The 23,756-nt window shown below is 46.8% G+C and overlaps 2 protein-coding genes across 2 annotated transcripts in view; one reads left to right on the top strand and one right to left on the bottom strand.

The window, feature by feature from the left end:
- The window catches only part of LOC140422253 (uncharacterized), a 227,500-nt gene that overhangs the window by 46,719 nt on the left and 157,025 nt on the right, over positions 1 to 23,756 (bottom strand). The gene's annotated exons all lie outside the window — the stretch shown is intronic.
- LOC140422237 (uncharacterized) lies at positions 15,865 to 21,830 on the top strand. The gene has a single exon (XM_072507243.1). It carries the CDS (start codon positions 15,907 to 15,909, stop codon positions 17,143 to 17,145), a length of 1,239 nt encoding a protein of 412 aa, XP_072363344.1. The 5' UTR covers positions 15,865 to 15,906; the 3' UTR covers positions 17,146 to 21,830.

The raw sequence follows: 23,756 nt of genomic DNA on the forward strand, positions 1-23,756 counted from the left end.
AAGTTACCCTTTAAACCCCAACCCTTTGCCTCCAGTAAATCCAATAATAAACACCCCAGTATAAATAACATGGATTTGACTGACAAATGTTAAAGTGTTGGTTTAGAGCCACAAGTTTCAACTTCCCATTTGAGCCTCGGGCACCTTCCTGTTTCTATTGCTCGTGTCAAAATTAAGGTGTTTACTTTGGCAGGAGGAATAGAGAAGCAGTACAATACTTGAGGAGAACGTTTTTCTCTCAGATGGTGTTTAGTCTGTGGAATTCTGTAACCCAGAGAGCAGTGGGGGCTGGGTCATTGAATATATTCCCAGTTTCGATTCCCGGATTGGGTCACTGTCTGTGTGGAGTCTACACGTTCTCCCCGTGTCTGCGTGGGTTTCCTCCGGTTTCCTCCCACGGTCCAAAGATGTGCAGGTTAGATGGATTGGCCATGCTAAATTGCCCTTAGTGTCCAAAAGTTGGGGTGGGGTTACTGGGTTACGGGAATAGGGTGGAGGTTTGGGTTTGGGTGGGGTGCTCTTTCCAAGAGCCGGTGCAGACTCGATGGGCCCAAAGGCCTCCTTCTGCCTTGCAAATTCTATGATTCTATATTCAGGGCGGAGTTGAACAGATTTTTGACAGATAGTGGAGTCGGGGGTTATGGGGGCCAGACAGAAAAGTGGAGTTGAGATCACAACCTCACAGGTGAGGGGCTGATTTAGCACAGGGTTAAATCGCTGGCTTTGAAAGCAGACCAAGGCAGGCCAGCAGCACGGTTCAATTCCCGTACCAGCCTCCCAGAACAGGCGCCGGAATGTGGCGACTAGGGGCTTTTCACAGTAACTTCATTTGAAGCCTATTTGTGACAATAATAAGTGATTTTCATTTGGGGCAGCATGGTAGCATAGAACAATTGCTTCACAGCTCCAGGGTCCCAGGTTCGATTCCGGCTTGGGTCACTGTCTGTGCGGAGTCTGCACATCCTCCCCGTGTGTGCGTGTGTTTCCTCCGGGTGCTCCGGTTTCCTCCCACAGTCCAAAGATGTGCAGGTTAGGTAGATTGGCCACGATAAATTGCCCTTAGTGTCTAAAATTGCCCTTAGTGTCTAAAATTGACCTTAGTGTTGGGTTGTGTATTAGGGATAGGGTGCTCTTTCCAAGAGCCGGTGCAGACTCGATGGGCCGAATGGCCTCCTTCTGCACTGTAAATTCTATGATAATCTATGACAACCAGATCATCCATGATCTTAAAGAATGGGGCATAAGGCTCGAAGGGCTGAATGCCTACTCCTGCTCCTCTGTTCCTGTCTGCAAATTTCACAGGATGTTCAATTCAAACCTGTTTCAGTTGATCTAAACCCAGAATTTATTCCAGCCCAGTTACAGTAACCTCACCTACACATCTTTGAATACTAAGCGGCAATTTAGCGTTGTCAATTCACCTAATCTGCACATCTTTGGACTGTGGGAGGAAACCGGAGCACCTGGAGGAAACCCACGCAGACACAGGGAGAACGTGCAGACTTCACACAGACAGTGACCCAAGTCGAGAATTGAACCTGAGACCCTGGAGCTGTGAAGCAGCAGTGCTACACACTATGCTCCCGTTCTGCCCACAAGGGAGTTAAGGGTTATGGGAAACAGGCAGGAGGAGGGATTTCTTCACTCAAGGACGTAGTGAAGCTTTGGGAATTCTCTACCCCAGAGGATTGTGGAGCTTCAGTCATCCAAGTATTTTCAAGACTGAGATTGCTAGGTTTCTAAATATTGAAGATATCAAGGGATGTGGGGGACAGTGTGGGAAAATGGTGCTGAGGTAAATCAGCCAATGATCTCATGAAATGGTTGAGGAGGTTCGATGGGCCTAATGGCCGACTGCAGCTCCTATTCTGATCTCCCTCTCCTGGAGAGGAAGCATGGATCTGTCAAGCAGCCTGAATCAGCACCTTCAGGATTAGATACAGCAGAGTAAGAATGGTGGGAGAGTGTGTGGGATGGAGATTTACAGCTTTTGGGAATGAACGAGGAAAAATGTTCTATGGAAACTAGAAATGTCTGTTCTGAGTTTCAATCCTGTACTGACAGTGATGACTTTGTAAATTGTATTTCCAGGATATGAGAAGAGGATGTCTTTTCCAAAATGTTTTTACAGGATAGTAGAAGAGGAGAAATTACAGTCAGAAATCTCAAAACATCATGTCAAAATCTGACACAGTCACTTGATTCCTTGGGACCAGAATATCATTGGCCTTTGAATTCGAAGAAATGTTTGACTGCTCTGTCGGCTTCAAAACATTTAAACATTCGTGCGATTTGAAAATCACAGAGACAACACATGATTGAGAGTGTTCCAGAGCACTGACTGTGAAAAGAGCTTTAACCAGTTACACAGCCTGAAAAACATCACACCATTCACAGCCGGGAGAGACCATACACGTGTTCTGTATGCGGTTAAGGCTTCAACTGATTGTCCAACACTGAGAGATACAAGGAAACTCAAAGCATGGAGAAACCGTGGAAATGTGGGGACTGTGGAAAGGGATTTAGAGTCCCATCAGAGCTGGAAACTCATCGGCACAGTCACACTGGGGAGAGGCCGTTCACCTGATCTCAGTGTGGGAAAGGATTCACTCAGTTATCCAGCCTGCAGACACATCTGCGAGTTCACACTGGGGAGAGGCCGTTCACCTGCTCTCAGTGTGGGAAGGGATTCACTCACTTATCCCACCTTCCGGTACACCGGTGAGTTCACACTGGGGATAGGCCATTCTCCTGCTCTCAGTGTGGGAAGGGATTTAGTGATTCATCCACCCTCCAGACACACCAGCGAATTCACACTGGCGAGCGGCCATTTCTATGCTCAGTGTGTGGGAAAGGATTCACTCTTTCATCCATCCTGCTGACACACCATAGAGTTCGCACCGGGGAGAGACCATTCATCTGCTCTGAATGTGGGAAGGGATTCATGCATGAACGCAACCTGCGGAAACATCAGCGAGTTCACATCCTGGAGAGGCCATTTGCCTGCTCTGAGTAGGGGAAGGGATTCACTGATCCATCCCACCTGCAGAGACACTGGCAACTTCACACTGGGGAGAGGCCATTCACCTGCTCTCCATGTGGGAAGGGTTTCCGTGATTCATGGCGCCTGCTGGGACACCAACATGTTCACAAGTGATTACAGGGATTGGATTCTGCTGTTATTGTTTCTGTTCTGAATTATATCCAGGACGGCATTTTGTTCATTCTGACAGTTGGTGAATGGGGAGGGTCGGAGGGTTTCTTTCTGCTGGACTGGCCGGTCTCACAACTTTGCCTCCAGTGGGCTGATGCTCTTTGTCTTGTTGAGAATACCTGGTTTCAAATTTCACAAAGATCACAGAGTGAAGGGGTGTTTGGAAGTAGAAGATATTTCATTCCCATTTCTGTTTGGGAACCCCTAAAATTATGCCACCTTGCCATGAAGATGGGATATGGTCATTACATGGTTTATTTCTTTAACTTATTTAAGTGTTTTTGTCTGTGAGAAACAATCAGAGTATGAGGGGCAAGTTGTCTGAGGTGAACTGGGAAACTGATAGGAGACAGGGAATAGCTAATATTTATGGAATTATAACATATTTACCAGGGAGTCAATTTGCTCAGTTGGCTGGATGACTGCATCATGATGTGGAATGACACCAATGGTGCGGGTTCAACTCCCATACCGGCTGAGGTCATCCATGAAAGCCTTCTCAACATTGCCCCTCGCCTGGGGTGTGGTGATCCTCAGGTTAAGTCATCACCAGTCAGCTCTCCATCTCCTAAATACATACATAGATACATCGAAAATAGAAGCAGGAGGAATCCATTCGCCCTTCGAGCCTGCTCTCCCATTCATTATGATCTGGGTGATCATCAAGTTCAATACCCTGATCCTGCTTTCTCCCCATATTCCTTCAGCCCCAAGAGCTATGTCGAACTCCTTCTCGAGATGACACAATGTTTTTGCCTCAACTACTTTGTGTGGTGGTGAATTCCACAGATTCACCACTCTCTGGGTGAAGAAATGTCTTCTCACCTCATGCCTAGAAGGTTTACCCCTTATCCTCAAACTATGACCCCTAGTCCTGGTCTCTCCCACCACCAGCAACATTCTTTCTGAATCTACCCTGCCTAATCCTAATGGAACTTTATCAGTTACTATGAGATCCCCTCTCACTCTTCTAAACGACAATGAATATAATCCTAACCGATTTAGTCTCTCCTCATATGACAGTCTCGCCATCCCAGGATTTAGCCTGTAAACCTTTGCTGCACTTCCTCCATAGCAAGAACATCCTTTCTTATATAAGGACACCTAAACTGCACACAATACTCCAGGTGTGGCCTCACCAATGGACTATACAACTGCAGGAAAACATCTCTATTTCTATACGTATATCCTCTCACGGCCAACAAACCATTTGCCTTCTTTATTGCCTGCTGTACCTGCACACTTACTTTCAGTGACTGATGCCTAAGGGCACCAAAGTCTCGCTCTGTATCCACCTCTCTCAATTTACACCCATTCAAAAAATGTGCCTTCCTATTTTTGCTACCAAAGTGGATAACCTACCATTTACCCAGGTTATATTGCATCTAACATACATTTGCCCACTCACCCAGCCTGTCCAAATCACGCTGAGGAATCTCTGCATCCTCCTCACAGCTCACCCTCTCACCCAAGTTTCTATCATCTGCAAACTTGGAGATAATACATTTACTTCCCTCTTCCAAATCATGAATACATAATGTGAACAGTTGGGGTCCGAGCACAGATTCCTGTGGCACCCCAGTAGTTACTGCCTGCCAATCAGAAAAAGACCCATTTATTCCAACTTTTTGCTTCCTGTCTGCTAACCAGCTTTCTATCCATCGCAAGACACTACCCGCAATCCCAAATGCTTTAACTTTACACAGTAATCTGCTATGGGAGACCTTGTCGAAAGCCTTCTGAATAAACCACATCCATTGGGTCTCCCTGGTCAAATCTAGTTACCTCACGGCGCTGAGGTCCCAGGTTCGATCCCAACGCTGGGTCACTGTCTGTGTGGAGTTTGCACATTCTCCCCGTGTTTGCGTGGATTTCATCCCACAACCCAAAAGATGTGCAGGGTAGGTGGATTGGACATGCAAAATTGCCCCTGAATTGGAAAAAATGAATTGGACACTCTAAATTTATTTATTTCTAAAAATCTACTAGTTACATCTCAAAGAATTCTAGTGGATTTGTCAAGCATGATTTCCCTTTCATAGATTCTTTGGTTCTTCGGCAATTTCAGTTTCTGCTGATTGACCTGAAGTCGCAGTCACATGATCGGGTAGTATGGATGGCGGTTCATCCTGAGGTAGTTCTAGCACACATGGTACTGGCATATTGATCTGTGTCGTCGCCACACTCGCTCATCTTCAGTTTGTACAATGGGGCACGGTGGCGCAGTGGTTAGCACTGCTACCTCACAGCACCAAGGACCCGGGTTCGATCCCAGTCCCGGGTCACTGTCCGTGTAGACTTTGCACTTTCTCCCTGTGTCTGCGTGGGTCTCACCCCCACAACCCAAAGATGTGCAGGGTAGGTGGATTGGCCACGTTAAATTGCCCCTTAATTGGAAAATAAATAATTGGGTACTCTAAATTTATATTTTAAAAAATGTTCAGTTTGTACAGTATAGGAATCAGGGTCCGTTTCTATGAGACTAGGGATGGGCAATAAATACTGGCCCAACCAGCCCGTATCCCGTAAATGAATAAAAAAAGATTGAAGCAGAATCAGGCCATTCGACCCATCTAGTCTGCTCTGCCATTCAATCATGGCTGACATGTTTCTCATCCTTATTCTCCTGCCTTCTCCACATAACCCCTGATCCCTTTATGAATCAACAACCTATGTGTCTTAAAGACACTCCGTGAATTGGCCTCAACAGCCTTCTGCGGCAATGAGTTCCTCAGATTCACCCCCCTCTGGCTGAAGAAATTCCTCATCTCAGTATTAAGAGATTTTCCCTTAAGTCTGAGGCTGTGGCCTCAGGTTCTAATTTTTCCTACTGGTGGAAATATTCTCTCCGTTCCACTCTATCTCGGCCTCTCATTATCCTGTAAGTTTCATTAAGATCCCCCCTCATCCTTCTAAATTCCAACAAGCGAAGACCCAGAGTCCTCAACCGCTCCTCATACGATAAGCTCTTAATTCCAGGGATCATTCTTGTGAACCTCCTCTGGACTCTTTCCAAGGCCAGCACATCCTTCTTTAGACACGGGGCCCACAATACTCCAAATGGGGTCTGACCAGAGCCTTATACAGCCTCAGAAGTACCTCCCTGTTCTTGTATTCTATCCCTCACGACATGAATGCTAACATTACATTTTCCTTCCTAACTGCTGACTGAACCTGCACATTAACCTTAAGAGAATCGTGAACAAGGACTCCTATTTTAGAAAATAGTCTATGCCTCCATTCTTCCTGCCAAAGTGTATGACGTCATACTTTTCCACATTATATTCCATCTGCCACTTCTTTGCCCACTCTCTGAGCCTGTTCAAGTCCTTCTGCAGCCCCCTGCTTCCTCAATACTAACTGTCCCTCTGCATATCTTTGTATCATCTGAAAACTTAGCAACAGTGTCCTTAGTTTGTCTTCCAGATCATTAATGTATATTGTGAAAAGTTGTCCCAGCACAAATCCCTGAGGCTCACCACTGGTCATCAGCTGCCATTCTGAAAAAGACCCCTTTCCCCACTCTCTGACTTCTGCCAGTCAGCCAATCCTCTTATCAATGCCAGTATTTTACCCTTAACACCACGGGCTCTTAACTTGTTCAACAGCCTCCTATACGCCATCTTGTCAAAGACATTCTGGTAATCTAAATAGATCTCGTCCACTGGTTTTCCTTTGTTTAACTTCCTTGTTACATCCTCAAAGAACTCCAACAGATTTGTCAAACGTGACTCCCCTTGACGAAGCCGTGCTGACTCAGTCCTATTTTATCATGTACTTCCAGATACTCCGCAATCTCATCTTTAATCTTACATCTTAAAATCTTACCAAGGACCAAAGTCAGAAACCGGTCTATAATTTCCTGTCTTCTGCCTCTCTCCCTTCTTAAACAGCGGTGTTATATTAGCCAATTACCCGTCCTTTGGGACCCTCCCTGCCTTTAGTGATTCCACCAGAAATGCCTCCACAATCTCCTCAGCTATCTCCATCTGGTCCAGGTGATTTATCCACCTTCAGACCTTTCAATTTCCCCAGAACCTTCTCCTTAGTGATGGCCACTACACTCACCTCTGCCCCCTGATTCACCTGAAGTTCTGGTATCCCACTGGTGTCTTCCACCTTGAAGACTGACACAAAGTAGCTATTCAGTTCCTCTGCCATTTCTTGGTTTCCTGTTACTACTTCTCCAGCTTCATTTTCCAGTGATCCAATGTTTATTCTTGCCTCTCCCCTTTTATGTATTGTCAAAAGCTCTTGCTATCTTCTTTTATATTACTTGCTATTTCATCTCACCCCCCCCCCCCTATTGGTTTTTTAGTTGTCCTCTACTCGCTTTTAAAAGCGTCCCAATCCTCTGGCTTCCCACTAATTCTCACCAACTTGTATGCTTTTGTTTTGCTTTTATGCTATCCCTGACTTTCTTTGTCAGCCATGGATGCCTTGTCCTCCCCTTAGCATGTTTCCTCCTCCTTGGGTTGAATTTCGGTTGTGCCTCCCAAATAACCCCCCAAAATTCCTGCCATTGCTGTTCCACTGTCTTCCCTGCTAGGCTCCCCTTCCAATCAACTCTGGCCAGCTCCTCCCTCATGTCTTTGTAGTTACCTTTATTCAATTGTAATACCATTACACCTGATTCCAGCTTCTCCCTCTCAAACTGCAGGGCAAATTCTATCATATTGTGGTCACTGCCCCCTAAGGGTTCCTTCACCTTAAGTTCCCTAATCAGGTCTGCCTCATTACACATCACCAAATCCAGAATTGCTTTTTCCCGAATGGGCTCTACCACAAGCTGTTCCAAAAGTTCCCTTTCTTGGGATCTGCTAACAACCTGATTTTCCCAGTCCACCTGCATATCGAAGCCCCCCATGATTATTGTAATATTGCCAATACAGTTGCAGGAACCCACTTCTCGCTGGTAGTACAGCTGCGCACCAATACTTGCTCTCCTTGTCCAAGCAAGTACCTTTTGGGATTCCCTTCTCTTCAGGTTTGTGACTGCTGATTGTGTTCCACTGTCTCAGACGTCTCCGGGGGAATGTTTTTTTTAAATTTGTTTTTATTAAAGCTTTTTTCAAACAGAATTTTTACATAACCAATAACAGAAAAATAAACGAAAAATATTTAACAAACCTAGGTGGCTGTTATTATACAAAAAGAGAATATACATTAAATAGACAGTTCCCCCACCTGAGCCCCCACCCCCGATTTCTGCTGCTGCTGAAATTTTACTGCTCCCCTAGAAAGTCAAGGAAAGGTTGCCACCGCCGGGAGAACCCCAGCAAGGACCCTCTCAAGGCGAACTTTATTCGCTCCAGGCTGCGGAACCCAGCCATGTCACTAACCCAGGTCTCCACACTCGGGGGTTTCGAGTCTCTCCACATGAACAAGATCCGTCTCCGGGCTACCAGGGAGGCAAAGGCCAAAACCTTGGCCTCTTTCGCTTCCTGCACTCCCGGATCTTCTGACACCCCAAAGATCGCTATTGTTGGACTCGGCTTCACCCGCGTGTCCAAAGTCCTGGACATAGCCCTCGCAAAGCCCTGCCAGAATTCTTTTAAGCGCCGGGCATGCCCAGAACATATGGACATGGTTCGCTGGATTCCCTGAACATCTCGCACAACTATCCTCCACCCCAAAGAACTTGCTCATTCTCGCCATCATCATATGAGCCCGGTGTCCCACCTTAAACTGAATTAAGCTGATCCTGGCACATGATGAGGAGGAATTTACCCTGCCCAGGGCATCAGCCCACAGGCCCTCATCTAGCTCCTCACCTAGCTCCTCCTCCCACTTGCCCTTCAGTTCCTCCACTGATGCTTCCTCCATCTCCTGCAGCTCTTGGTAGATGTCCGACACCTTTCCCTCTCCTATCCAGATGCCAGACACCACCCTGTCCTGTATCCTTCGAGGGGGTAACAACGGAAATGTCCCCACCTGTTTTTTGAGAAAGTCACGGATTTGGCGGTATCTGAAGGCATTTCCCAGGAGTAGGGTGAATTTCTCCTCCAGCGCCTTCAAGCTCGGTAAAGTCCCATCTATAAACAGGTCTCCCATCCTTCTAATGCCTGCCCTATACCAGCCTTGAAACCCCCCGTCTCTCTTGCCCGGAGCAATTCTATGGTTGTTCCGTATCGGGGTCCAAACTGAGGACCCTCCTTCCCGAGCCTTCTCCACTGACCCCAGACCCGCAGTGCCGCCGTCACCACCGGGCTTGTGGTGTATTGTGCCGGTGAGAGCAGCAGCGGTGCCGTTACTAGTGCCCCTAGGCTGGTGCCTTTGCATGATGCCGCCTCTAGCCGCCCCCACGCCACCCCCTACTCCATTACCCATTTCCTAATCATGGCCACATTAGCACCCCAATAGTAGCTACAGAAGTTCAGACACACCAACCCCCCCCCCCCCCCCCCCCCCACCGCACCCCCCAACACCCCTCCCAGTCTTTTAACACGCGGGGTCTTGTTTGCCCACACAAATTCCGTGATAATCCTGTTCACCCACTTGAAGAAGGGTTTGGGGATGAAGATGGGAAGGCACTGGAAAACAAACAGGAATCTGGGGAGGACCGTCATCCTCACGGTCTGCATCCTTCACGCCAGGGAAAGTGGGAGCATGGCCCACCTTTTAAAGTCTCCCTCCATCTGCTCTACAAGCCGAGATAGATTGAGCCTGTGCAAGGCATCCCAGTTCCTAGCCACCTGTATACCTAGGTAAAGAAAGCTTCCCTCCGCCATCTCGAGCGGGAGTTCCCCCAGTATCTCCTCCTGACCCCTAGCGTGGATTACAAACAGCTCACTTTTCCTCACATTCAACTTGTATCCCGAGAAGCTCCCAAAGTCCCTTCGGATCCGCATGATCTCCCCCGTCCCCTCTGGCGGGTCCGAAATATACAACCTACCTCACACTTCCCACAGGTACTCCCATTCCACCCTGTCAAAGGCTTTCTCTGCGTCCATTGCAGCCACTACTTCTGCGTCCCCTCCTTCTGAGGGCATCATAATAATATTCAGGAGCCTCCTCACATTTGTGTTCAATTGCCTGCCATTGACGAAACCCGCCTGGTCCTCCTCAATCACTCCCGGACGCAGTCCTCTATTCTGGTAGCCAAAGTTTTTGCTCGCAGTTTGGCATCCACATTCAGGAGGGATGTCAGCCTGAAGGACCCACATTGAAGCGGATCCTTCCCCCTCTTCAAAATGAGCGAGATCAGTGCCTGTGACATCGTCGGGGGGAGGGTTCCTCTCTCCTTTGCCTCGTTAAAGGTTCTTAGCAGGAGTGGGCTCAGTAGCTCCGAGAATTTCTTATAAAATTCTACAGGGAAGCCGTCCGGACCCGGGGCCTTGCCCGACTGCATACTTGCTAAGCCCTTAACCATCTCCTCCAACTCAATTGGGGCCCCCAGTCCCTCCACCCGCTCCTCGTCCACCCTTGGGAACCTCAATCGATCCATAAATTGCTTCATCCCTTCCCCTCCCCTCGGGGGTTCTGACTCGTACAGTTTACAGTAAAACTCCTTAAAGACTTCATTGACCTTCTCTGGGCCCAAGAACGTATTACCTTCCTTATCCCTCACTCCCCCGATCTCCCTGGCCCCATCTCTCCTGCGAAGTTGGTGCGCTAGCATCCTACTTGCTTTCTCCCCATACTCATAAACTGCCCCTTTCACTTTCCTCAACTGTGCCTCCGCCTTACCAGTGGTCAGCAAATCGAACTCCGCCTGTAATCTCCGGTGCTCCTTTCGCAACCCTCCCTCGGGGGCCTCCACATACTTCCTGTCTACCCAAGGTATCTCTCCCACCAGCCTCTCCCTCTCCGCTGTGGGATCTTTAACATCCACCTGATAGGGCCAGACAGGGTCTCCGTTTAGAATCTTATTTGAATCTTATTATTAGGGTCTGGTTTAGCACTGGGCTAAAACGCTGGCTTTGAAAGCAGACCAAGGCAGGCCAGCAGCACGGTTCAATTCCCGTACCAGCCTCCCCGAACAGGCGCCGGATATGTGGCAACTAGGGGCTTTTCACAGTAACCTCATTTGAAGCCTACTTGTGACAATAAGTGATTTTCATTTCATTTTATTTATTTGAAAGAAGGCTGTTCTGACATTTCTCCTCAGTGCTGCGAGGAGAAATGTTGGATGTGATTTTTGTCCTCAGGTCCCTGGATTGGGACTTGAACCAACAACTTTCTGACTCTGAGGTGAGAGAGCTGCCCACTGAGCCACGGCTGACATTATAGGCAATACAAAGTTAGAGAGTGAAAGTTACCTTTTAAAACCCCCCATCCTTTGCTTCCAGTGCCAGAATGTAATAATAAAACCCCCAGTATAAATGACATGGATTTGACTGACAAATGTTGAGGTGTTGGCATCAAGTCACAAGATTTGACTTCCCATTTGAGCCTCGGGCACCTTTCTGTCTCTATTGCTCATGTCAATGACGGGCAGCGACGGAGCTGAGGGCTGAATTTAACTGAGAATAACGCTCCAGTTGGCAAACTTCCATGAATGTCACACACTTTATGTAAAGGGCTAAATCCAGATTTTAGACAGATTTTTAATTGGTAATAGGTTCAAGGGTAATGGGGAACTGGCAGTACGGTGTAATTAAAGCCAGGATGAGCACAGCCATGATAGAATGGTAGAGCAGACACGATGGGCCAAATGGCCTAATTCTGCTCCTATATCTCATGACCTTCTGAAAAGGGGAGACATTGATTTGCTCCCAGATGTTGCCCAGAGGAGGAAGTTTTAGTCTGAAACTCATTGTCCAACCTCCACATTGTGACATCACAAAGGAGCTTGGCCTCTAAATCAGCCAATAGGAATAAATCGGTTCCGCAGTGACGTCACTGCATTTGAGCGCACCGCCCGGCGCGAGGACACGGGAGCCCCGCCCTCACCCTTTGTACTCCCTCCCCCAGCACATCGTCAATACGGTTTCCAGGCAACCGGCTGACAGCTGAGGCCAGAGCGAGAAGCCCCTCCCACCAACTCAGGACTGCGCATGTCTCAGGGAGAGGGCAATCTGCGCATGTACAGGGTGAGTTCACTATCTCTGACTTTCCCGCTGACTTGTGCCCAATGGGAAGATAGGAGGACCGGAAGGACTCTGTTTCTCCGCCAATCAGAGCTCTCCCATGGTCTCAATGCGAAAGCTGGACATGGAGGTTTCTGCCGAGCAAAGCTGTTGTTCCTCCAACCCTGAATGAGCTTGAGCGACACAGAGGAAAACTTTCCCCTGTCTCCAACATCTGTGAGTAAAACACTTTCTTTTCTCCCCCTTTCCATTTCTTTTCTCATTCTCACCTTCAATTGGTCACTTGCAGCAACTGAAGGGAAAGGAAGTGAATCCAGGGAGGGTGCAGACCCTGGAAAGCTTGGCCCAGGTCTCTCTCTCTCTCTTAAAGACATTGACATCCTTTCCTCCCTCAGCTTGACACATTTATTTGTCTGGCTAAAAGGACGATCTCTTTCTTAATGTTCACAATTAAAGGGCTGGTTTCCCCAGGAAATGACTAACATTTAAGGGGACAGTAAACAGGGCAAATCCAACTCAGCCAATTACTTCTCTGTAGGTCCACTGTCCATCATCAGCAAAGTGATGGAAGGAGTCATCAAAGTTGCTATTAAGCGGCACTTATTCTGCAATAACCTGCTTCTGGACGCTCAGTTTGGGTTCCACCAGGGTCACTCAGCTCCTGACCTCTTTACAGCCTTAGTTGAAACTTGGACGAAAGAGTTGAATGCCAGAAGTGAGGTGAGAGTAACTGCCCTTGACATCATTGCAGCATTTGACCGAGTATGGCATCAAGGAGCCCTAGCTAAACTGGAGTCAGTGGGAATCGGGGGATAACTCTCCACTAGTTGGAGTCATACCTGGCACAAAGGAAGATGGTTGTGGTGATTGGAGGTCAATCATCTCAGCTCCAGGACATCACTGCAGGAGTTCCTCAGGACAGTTTCCTCAGCCCATCCATCTTCAGCTGCTTCATCAATGATCTTCCTTTCATCATAAGGTGAGAAGTGGTGATGTCTGTGGATGACTGCACAATGTTCAGCACCATTCTCAACTCCTCGGACAATGAAGCAGTCCATGTCCAAGTTCAGTAAGATCTGGACAATAAACAGGTTTGGCCTAAGAAGTGGCAAGTTACATTCGTGCTACACAAGTGCCAGGCAATGACCATCTCCTACAAGAGAGGATCTAACCACCACCCCTTGACATTCAGTGGCATTCCCATCGCTGAAACGCGCACAACCAACATCCTGGGGGTTACCATTGATCAGAAACTGAACTGGACTAGTCATATTAATACTGTAGCTCCCAGGGCAGGTCAAAGGCTGGGAATCCTACGGCAAGTAACACACCATCTGATGCCCCAAAGCCTGTCCACCAGTCATCTACAAGCACAAGTCAGGAGTGTAATGGAATACACTCCACTTTTCTGGATGAGTGCAACTCCAACAACACGCAAGAAGCTCAACACTATCCAGGACAAAGCAGCCTGATTGATTGCATCGCCTTCCACAAACATTCAAACCTTCCACCACTGACAAACAGTATCAGCTGTGTATATCATCTACGAGATACACTGCAGTAACTCATAAAGGTTCCTCAGACAGCACCTTCCAAACCCACAACCACTACCATCTAGAAGGACAAGAGCAGCAGATACCTGTGAACCCCACCACCTGGAGGTTCACTTCCAAGTTACCACCCTGACTTGGAAATATACTGTCCCTGGGGCAACATCCTGGAATTCCCTCCCTAACAGCACAGGGGATGTCGGGCAGCATGGTGGAGCAGTGGTTAGCGCTGCTGCCTCACAGCGCCGAGGCCCCAGATTCAATCCCGGCTCTGGATCACTGTCCATGTGTAGTTAGCGCACTCTCCCTGTGTTTGCGTGGCTTTCGCCCCCACAACCCAAAGACGTGCAGGGTAGGTGGATTGGCCAAGCTAAATTGCCCATTCATTGGAAAAAAATGAATTGGGTACTTTAAATTTATAAAAAACAAATTTTAAAAAAACAGCACAGGGGATATACCTACACCTCAATGACTGCAGCAGTTCAAGAAGGCAGTTCACCACTACTTGAAATGAAATGAAATGAAAATTGCTTATTGTCACAAGTAGGCTTCAAATGAAGTTACTGTGAAAAGCCCCTAGTTGCCACATATCCGGCGCCTGTTCGGGGAGGCTGGTACGGGAATTGAACCGTACTGCTGGCCTGCCTTGGTCTGCTTTCAAAGCTAGCGATTTAGCCCTGTGCTGAAACAGCCCCTTCGGAAGGGCAACTGGGGATGGGCAATAAATGCCGGCCTAACCAGCATTGTCCACATCCTATAAATTAATTTTTAAAAATTTAATATCGGACGGAGATATGTCACGTGTTATGTGGTATGATGGTTCTATTATTATTATGATATTCTCTGATATTATTGATGGTTCTGTAATAAAATACATGTATTATTATTTCTAGTTTTGTAAATAGTACTGTACCCACATTATATATTTCCAGTCATACAGTCATTGCAGCACTGACAGAATCCATTTGGGAACTCAAGTCAATGCTGACTCTCTGTACAGCAATCCAGTCAGTCCCATTCCCCCTCGATATCCCTGTTCCTCTGCAAGTTTATTTTCTTCAAGTAACCATCCTATTTTATTTTAAATTATTGATCATCTGGACTTCCACAACCCTTGTGGGCAGTGAGTTCCCTGTCATGACTACTCCATGACTAAATAAAATTCTTCCTCAGAATTTCCCCATCTCTAATCAGTAAATGTACTTATATGGAGATTCTCTACTCTTGTACAGGTTTTAGTGAGTTTAGATTTGTTGATCAGCACCTTCAGGAAAATTGGGAGGGAAAGTAAGTGAATACAGTCTGGATATTGCACACATTTTTCATCCAGTAATATAGACATATATCTGTCTGGCAACCTGCATGAAGATTTTCAGGTCTCTGTGTCCAGGACAGGAAGCAGTGAGGTTGGATCTGTCAATCAGCCTGAATCACACCTTCAGGAGAATTGGGAGGGTGAATATTAGATACAGCAGAGTGAGAATGGAGGGAGAGTGTGTGGGATTGAGATTTAGAGCATTTCGGGGAAAGAGAAAGGAAAGAATGTTCAATAGAAACTAGAATTGTCTGTTCTGAGTTTCTATCCTGTACTGACAATGATTACTATTGTAAAATCTGTTCACAGGAAGTTCGAACGAGAGGAGTTTGACGCCAAGATCTCAAACTAAATATCACTTCAAGAACTGACTGAGTCACTCAATTCTTGGGAACCGGAGATCATTGGCCTTTGAATCTAGAAGGAGAAATGTTTGTCTATTCTGTCTGCTTCAAGAGATTTTCAACATCAGTGTGTCTGGAAAAGCACTGAGACACACACACACACACCCGTGTGAGACTGCTACAGAGCACTGACTGTGGAAAGAGCTTTAACCAGTGACACAGCCTGACAAAATACTACACCATTCACAGCTGGAAGAGACTGTACAGTTGTTCTGTGTGTGGACGAGGCTTCAACTGATCGTCCAAGGCGGTGAGACGCAAGATCACCCGGACCATGTAGAAACCATGGAAATGTGAGGATTGTGGGAAGGGATTCAAAGCTCCGTGCGGGCTGGAAAGGCAACAATGCAGTCACACTGTAGAGAGGCCGTTCACCTGTTCTGTGTGTGGGATGGGATTCACAGCCCCGTGCGAGCTGGCAAGGCATCAACGTAGTCACACTGGAGAGAGGCCTTTCAGCTGCTCTCAGTGTGAAAAAGGATTCACTGACGTTGGCAACCTGCGGAGACACGAACGAGTCCACACTGGGGAGAGGCCGTTCACCTGCTCTGACTGTGGGAAGGGATTCACTCAGTTATCCAGCCTGCAGAGCCACCAGCGAGTTCACACTGGAGAGAGGCCGTTCACCTGCTCTGACTGTGGGAAGGGATTCACTCAGTTATCCAACCTGCAGAGCCACCAGAGAGTTCACACTGGAGAGAGGCCATTCACCTGCTCCAAGTGTGAAAAGAGATTCAAAGACATTGGCAGCCTGCGGAAACACGAACGAGTTCACACCGGGGAGAGGCCTTTCACCTGCTCTCAGTGTGAAAAGAGATTCAGTGACATTGGCAAACTGCGGAAACACGAACGAATTCACACTGGAGAGAGGCCTTTCACCTGCTCTCAGTGTGAAAAGGGATTCACTGACATTGGCAACCTGCGGAGACACGAACAAGTTCACATTGGAGAGAGGCCATTCACCTGCTCTGACTGTGGGAAGGGATTCACTCAGTTATCCAACCTGCAGAGCCACCAGAGAGTTCACACTGGAGAGAGGCCATTCACCTGCTCCAAGTGTGAAAAGAGATTCAAAGACATTGGCAGCCTGCGGAAACACGAACGAGTTCACACTGGAGAGAGGCCTTTCACCTGCTCTCAGTGTGAAAAGGGATTCAGTGACATTGGCAACCTGCGGAAACACGAACGAATTCACACTGGGGAGAGGCCTTTCACCTGCTCTCAGTGTGAACAGGGATTCACTGACATTGGCAACCTGCAGAGACACCAGCGACTTCACACCGGGGAGAGGTCGTTCATCTGCACTGTGTGTGATAAGGGATTTGCTCAATTATCCAGCCTGCTGAAACACAATGTCACTCACACCAAGAGCAGGCCCTTTAAATGCTCTGACTGCAAGAAGGGTTTCAAAAGCTCACAGCTACTGATGTCCCACCAGCGCGTTCACTCTGAGGAGACACCGTTCAGCTGCTCTCACTGCACAAAGAGGTTTAGATCCTCATCCAACCTGATGAAACACGAACGAGGTCACACAGGGGAGAGCCAGTTCACCTCTCCGACTGGGAAAAGCTTCACTCGGTCATCACTTGCTGAGCCACAATGTCACTCACAGCAACGAGAGACCCTTTAAATCCTCCGATTGTGGGAGTGGGTTTAAAAGCTCTCAGGTACTGATGGAACACCAGCGCATTCACACTGAGGGGAGACCGTTCAGCTGCTCTCACTGCACAAAGAGGTTTCAAACATCATCCACATTGCGGAGACACCAGCGAGTTCACACTTGATTCACCTGCTCTGATTGTGGGAGGAGATTCCGTAATTCATCTGCCCTGTTGACACACCAGTGAGTCCACACTGGAAAAAAGCCATTCACCTGCTCTCACTGTGGGAAGGGATTCACTCAGTCATCCAACTTGCTGAGACTCCAAAGGGTTAACAAGTGATGTTGGGTTAGATTCTGCTGTTATTCCTGCTGTTAATCACATCCAGGACTGAACCTGGAGTGGGTGGAGGGATTTGCCTCCTCGTCAACTCCTGGTGCTCGGACGTGGCAACCCTAGTGAACTACTGCTCCCCGGACCTGGAATACCCGACTGTGAAGTACCGTCCATACTACATTCCACGGAGTTCACTTCTGCCATCATCACAGTGGTCTACATCCCACCCCAGGCGGAAGTGAAGAAGGCGCTTGATGAATTGTAACCGCTATAAATAACAATGAAGCAGAATACCCGGAGGCCTTGTTCATCGTGGCCGGGGACTTCAACCAGGCCAACCTCGAGTGTACTGCCGAAATTCCACCAACATATCTCATGTCCCAACAGGGGCCCCAACATCCTTGACCACTGCTACACAAACATCAAGGGCGCCTGATGATCCATCCCCGGACCACACTTCGGAAAATCGGACCACCAGACGGTGCTCCTTCTCCCGGCGTACAAGCAGAAACTTAAGCGAGAGAATCCGGTTCTGAAGGTTGTGCAAATGCTGGTCCGAGGCAACAGAAGAGCTCCGATGCAACTTGCTTGGAGTCAGTGACTGGTCCATATTCAAGAACTCGTCAGTTAACCGAAACGAGTATGCCAGCACCATCACAGACTTCATCAGCAAGTGTGTAGAAGATTGTGTGTCAAGGAAGGTAGTACGTACGTTACCCAACCAGAAACCATGGTGAAGGCCAGGTGTGAGGAGTTCAAGAGAGGCGATCCTGACCTATACAAAAAAATCTAGGTACGACCTTTGCAAAGCCAACAGGGATGCCAAGAGACAATACCCGACTAAGCGAGAATCATGGACTCTCATCGATTGTGGCAAGGCTTAAACAACATAATGAGCTAAAAAATCAAAGCCGAGTAGAATCTTTGGTAACAGCGCACCCCTTCCCGATGAACTCAATTTATTCTATGCTTATTTCGAGCAGGAAACCAACAAACCATTGTCATCTGCCCCAGCAGCCTTCGATACACCCATACCTATCATCACAGCGTCCAAAGTCAGATTGGCCTTCTTGAAAGTGAACCCTCGGAAAGCGATAGGTCCTGACGGGATCCCTGGTCGTGCACCCAGATCTTGCGCGGACCAACTGGCGGGTGTATTCGCGGACATCCTCAACCTCTCCCTACTCTGTTCTGAGGTTCCCACCTGCTTCAAGAAGACCACCATCATACCAGGGCCAAAGAAGAACCAGGCAACGTGCCTCAATGATTACCGTCCGGTGGCCTTGACATCGATCATTATGAAATACTTAGACCACAGCGGGAGTAATGTGTGCAGTTTTACTCCCCTTACCTTAGGAAATGTATTGCCACAGAGGAACAGCAACAAAGTTTCACCAGACTTGTTCCAGGTTTGGCAGGACTGTCCTGTGAAGAGAGATTGGGGAAACTAGGCCTCTTTTCTCTGGGGTTATAAGGAATGACAGTGGATTTCATTGAAACTTACAAAATCCAAAAAGGGATAGACAGGGTAGGTGCAGGTGAGATGTTTCCCCTGGTTGGGGAGTCGAGAATCAGGGGACACAATTTCAAAATAAGGGGGAAGCCACTTAGGACGGGTCCCGGAGGAGACATTTCTTTACTCAGAGGGTTGTGAATCTTTGGAATTCTCTACCCCAGAGGGCTGTGGAAGCTCAGTCACGGAGTGTGTTTAAAACAGAGGCTCACAGATTTATTTTTTTGTTTGTTTAATAAATTTAAGAGTACCCAATTATTCTTTTCCAATTAAGGGGCAGTGTAGTGAGGTCAATTCACCTCAACTGCACATCGTTTTGTGTTGTGGGTCTGAGACCCAAAAGACACGAGGAGAATGTGCAAACTCCACACAAACAGTGACCTGGGGCCAGGATCACACCCAGGTTCTTAGTGCCGTGAGGCAGCAGTGCTAGCCACTGTGCCACCCAACTGACAGATTTCTAAATCCCAATAACGCAAAGGGATATGGGGATAGTGGAGAAAAAGACATTGAAGTGGATGATCAGCCATGATCGTATTGAATGGTGGAGCAGGCTCGACGGGCTGAATGGCCAACTCCTGCGCCGATGATATAAAGATAGGTAAATTGTGAAGAGGACATAAGGAGGTTACAAAGTGATATAGAACAGTTAAGTGAGTGGGATAAGATCTGCCAAATGGAGAATCTTGTTGGAAAATGTGAAATTGTCCATGTTGGCCAGAAGAATAAAAAAGCTTATTATCTAAATGGTGAGAGGTTGCAGAGCTCTGAGATTCAGAGGGATCTGGGTGTCCAAGAGCATGAATCACAAAAGGCGAGTATACAGGTACAACAAGTAATTAGGAAAGCTAATAGAATGTTATTGTTTATTGTGAGGGGAATTGAATACAAAAGTAGGGAGGTTATGCTTCAGTTATACAGGACACTGGTGAGACCACATCTGGAGCACTGTGTACAGTATTGCTCTCATTTAAGGAAGGAAGTAAATGTGTTGGAAGCAGTTCAGAGAAGGTTTACTGGACTCATACCTGGAATTGGAGGCTTGTCTTATGAGGAATGATTGGACAGGCTGGGCTTGTGTCTGATGGAGTTTAGGTGACTTGATTGAACCAGATAAGATCCTGAGGGGCCTTGACAGGGTGGATGTGGAAAGGATGTTTCCTCTTGTGGGAGAATCTAGAAATTGGAGTCACTTTAAAAGCAATAACTTGCCCATTTAAGGCAGATAACTTTTTTCTCTCAGAGGGTCGCGAGTCTTTGGAACTCTCTTCCTCAAAGGGCAGTGGAAGCAGAGTCTTTCATTATTTTTAATGCGGAGCTGGATAGATTCTGGTTAAACAAGGTTATCGGGCGGTCGGCGGGAATGTGGCGTTGAGGTTACAATCAGATCAGCCGGGAACGTATTGAATGGTGGAGCAGGCTCGAGGGACCGAATGGCCTGCTCCTGCTCCTAATTCGTCTGTTATCACAACCTTTATAATAAATTATAGCATTTTCCTTCCTACTGATGCTGTGGTTCCCTGTTTTCTCTCTCCCTCCTTAATAGTGGGGTTACATTTACCACCTTCCAATCTGCAGGAACCATTCCAGAATCTAAAGAATTGTGAAAGATGATCACCAATGTATCCACTATCTTTACAGCCACCTCTTTCAACACTCTGGGATGTAGAGCATCAGCTTATGGGGATTTATTAACTTTCAACCACGTTAATTTCTCCAGTACTACTTTTTCACTAATCTCCTTCAGTTCCTCGTGCTCACTAGTCCGTTGGTTCTCTCGTGTCTTTGGGATAATTTCATGTCCTCCGTGAAGACAGACACACATTGTTTAGTTACTCTGCTATTTCATTGTACCCCATTGTAAACTCTCCTATCTCTGTCTGGAATGGACTCACATTGGTCTTTGCTAATCTTTTACTTTTCACATTCCTATAGGAGCTTTCCTGTCGTTTTTTAATGTTTCTAGCCAGTTTGCTCTCATATTCAATTTTCTCTTTATGAGTTCCTTGATCCTCCTTTGCTGAATTCTCAGACACGTTTCCAATCCTCAGGGTTACACTTATTTTGGCAACTTTATGAGTGAAAAGATCTCTTATTTTATCTTCAAATAACAGCCCAAGATCTGGTTGATTGGAGGTGTCCAAAAATACAATTGTATTGCTAATTATCCACCTTAATTATCTTATATAAAAATGAATCAAAACTTCGATCAAATACAACATCAAATCATAAAGAGAATTAAATGAAAACATAAGAAAATATTAGGAAAGCAATAGATGGTTCAGAATTTCTTAAAGCATGAATACAGAACAAACTTTAATCATGAAAACTTATTCTTAAGAAATTCTTTATCACTGGTCTAACCCTTATTGGTTTCAAATTCTCAGCTGAGGCTTCCTGATTTATTCCAAAAACTCTCTCACTTGGAGCATGATTTGTTATCCAGACATTGGTCATTATTTAAGATTTATTAATGTCTATCAAATTAATTAAATGTCTACATGCTCCCACCATGTGTACCAATCCTATGAAGATAATATGTTCTGCATTAACCTTGCTTGTTGCTCAGGTTTTGCGATATTTGTAAATGTTTCTGTTGCTAAGGCTGCAATACCTTTTCGTTACTAGATGTATTTGTAGAACAATGGTTTATTCGTCACGAGGGCTTTTATGCAACTTTTTGTTAAGCAGTGTTAGATTCTGACACACATTAAGTTACTGTACAGCAATTCTCATATTTTATCTGAAACAATGACTTTGCCTTGTGGATTTTCCATTTTCTGTCCATGTACTGAATTTAAGAATTATACTGCAACAATTCTTAAAGGTACCAATAAATCAGTGAAGCAATAAATCTGTAATCTATCAATGAGCTTCTTCCTTTGACCTAATGGAATCTTTAATTTTTCTTGTTACTGGAGTCCACCAGAGGCAAAGTTGTGAGACCGGCCAGTCCAGCAGAACGAAACCCTCCAACCCTCCCACTTCACCAATGTCAGAATGAACGAAATGCAACCCTGGGTGTAATTGAGAGCAGAAACAATAACAACAGAATCCAACCCCTGTAATCAATTGTGAACTTCTGGTGTCTCAGCAGGTACGAGGAAATACAGAATCCCTTCCCACACTGAGAGGAGGCGAATGGCCTCTCCCCAGTGTGAACTCGTCGGTGAGATGTCAAGCTAGATAATTGATTGAATCCCTTCCCACACTCGGAGCAGCTGAATGGCTTCTTCCCAGTGTGAACTCGCTGGTGTCTCCGCAGTGTGGATGATTCACAGAATCCCTTCCCACACTGAGAGCAGATGAATGGCCTCTCCCTAGTGTGAACCCACTTGTGCCTCTGCAGGCTGGATAATTGAGTGAATCCCTTACCACATTTAGAGCAGGTGAACGGTTTCTCCCCAGTGTGAACTCGGTGATGTCTCTGCAGGGTGGATAAATGTCTGAATCTCGTCCCACACCGAGAGCAGCTGAATGGCCTCTCCCCAGTGTGAATGCGCCAATGAGCTTCCAGTGCAGATGGGGCTTTGAATCTCTTACCACAGTCCTGGAATTTCCACTGTTTCTCCATGTTTTGGGTCTCCTTGTCTCTCCCTAGGTCAGACAATTGAAGCCTTACCCACCCAGAGAACACGTGTACGGTCTCTTCCCTCTGTGAATAGTGCAATGTTTTTTCAGGCTGTGTAACTGGTTAAAACTCTTTCCACAGTCAGTGCTCTGGAACACTCTCACTCGGGTGTGTGTGCGTCTCGGTGCTTTTCCCGTCACACTGATCTTTAAAATCTTTTGAAGCTGACAGATACGACCAGCATTTGTCCTTCTAGGTTCGAAGGCCAATGATATTCAGGGGTCTAGGAATTGAGTGACTGCCAGATCCAGACAACATGTATTAGATTTCTGTCTGTAATTCGTCCTCTTCGAATCTCCTGTTAAAACAGTTTACAAAAGACATCACTGTCAGTACAGGATAGAAATTCAGAACAGACAATTCTAGTTCCTCTGGAACATTCTTTCCACTCATTCCCCAAACGCTGTAAATCTCCATCCCACACACTCGCCCTCCGTGCTCACTCTGCTGTATCTAATATTCACCCTCCCAATTTTCCTGAAGGTGCTGATTCAGACTGATTGACAGATCCATGTTCATGGTTTCCAGTCCTGGACACAGCGACCATAACAAATAGGAGCTGCAGTCGGCCATTTGGCCCATTGAACTTGCTCAACCCTGTAATGAGCCCAATGGCCGATCTAGCTCAGCACCATTTCCCCACACTATTCCCCCATATCCCTTGGTGACTTCTACATCTCGAAACCTATCAATCACGATCTTGAAAATACTTGATGACTGAGGCTCCACAGTCCTCTGGAGTAGAGAATTCCAAAACTTCACCACATCCTCAAGTGAAGAATTCACTCCTCACCTTATCTTTCAGTCCATTTTCCTGCCTGCTCCCCTTAATGCTCAACTCCCTCGTCAATCAGAAATCTGTCTAGTTTCACGGCGCCGAGGACCCAGGTTCGATCCGTGTGGAGTTTGCACAAAATCCCTGTGTCTGCGTGGGTCTCATTCCCACAACCCAAAAATGTGCAGGGTAAGTGGATTGGCCATACTAAATTGGCCCTTAATTGGAAAAAACATGAATTTGGTACTGTAAATTTAAAAAAGATGTTTTGGTGAGGCGGGGGGGGGGGGGGGGGGGGGGGGAATCACAATCAAATCCAATTACTAGCCACATGTACTTTGTGTCATGTTGGGGTCAATGTCCACCCCCTCACTTTTCATCCCAA

Source organism: Scyliorhinus torazame, chromosome 5 (genome assembly GCF_047496885.1).
Source record: "Scyliorhinus torazame isolate Kashiwa2021f chromosome 5, sScyTor2.1, whole genome shotgun sequence".
In the NCBI taxonomy this organism is placed as follows: Eukaryota; Metazoa; Chordata; class Chondrichthyes; order Carcharhiniformes; family Scyliorhinidae; genus Scyliorhinus; species Scyliorhinus torazame.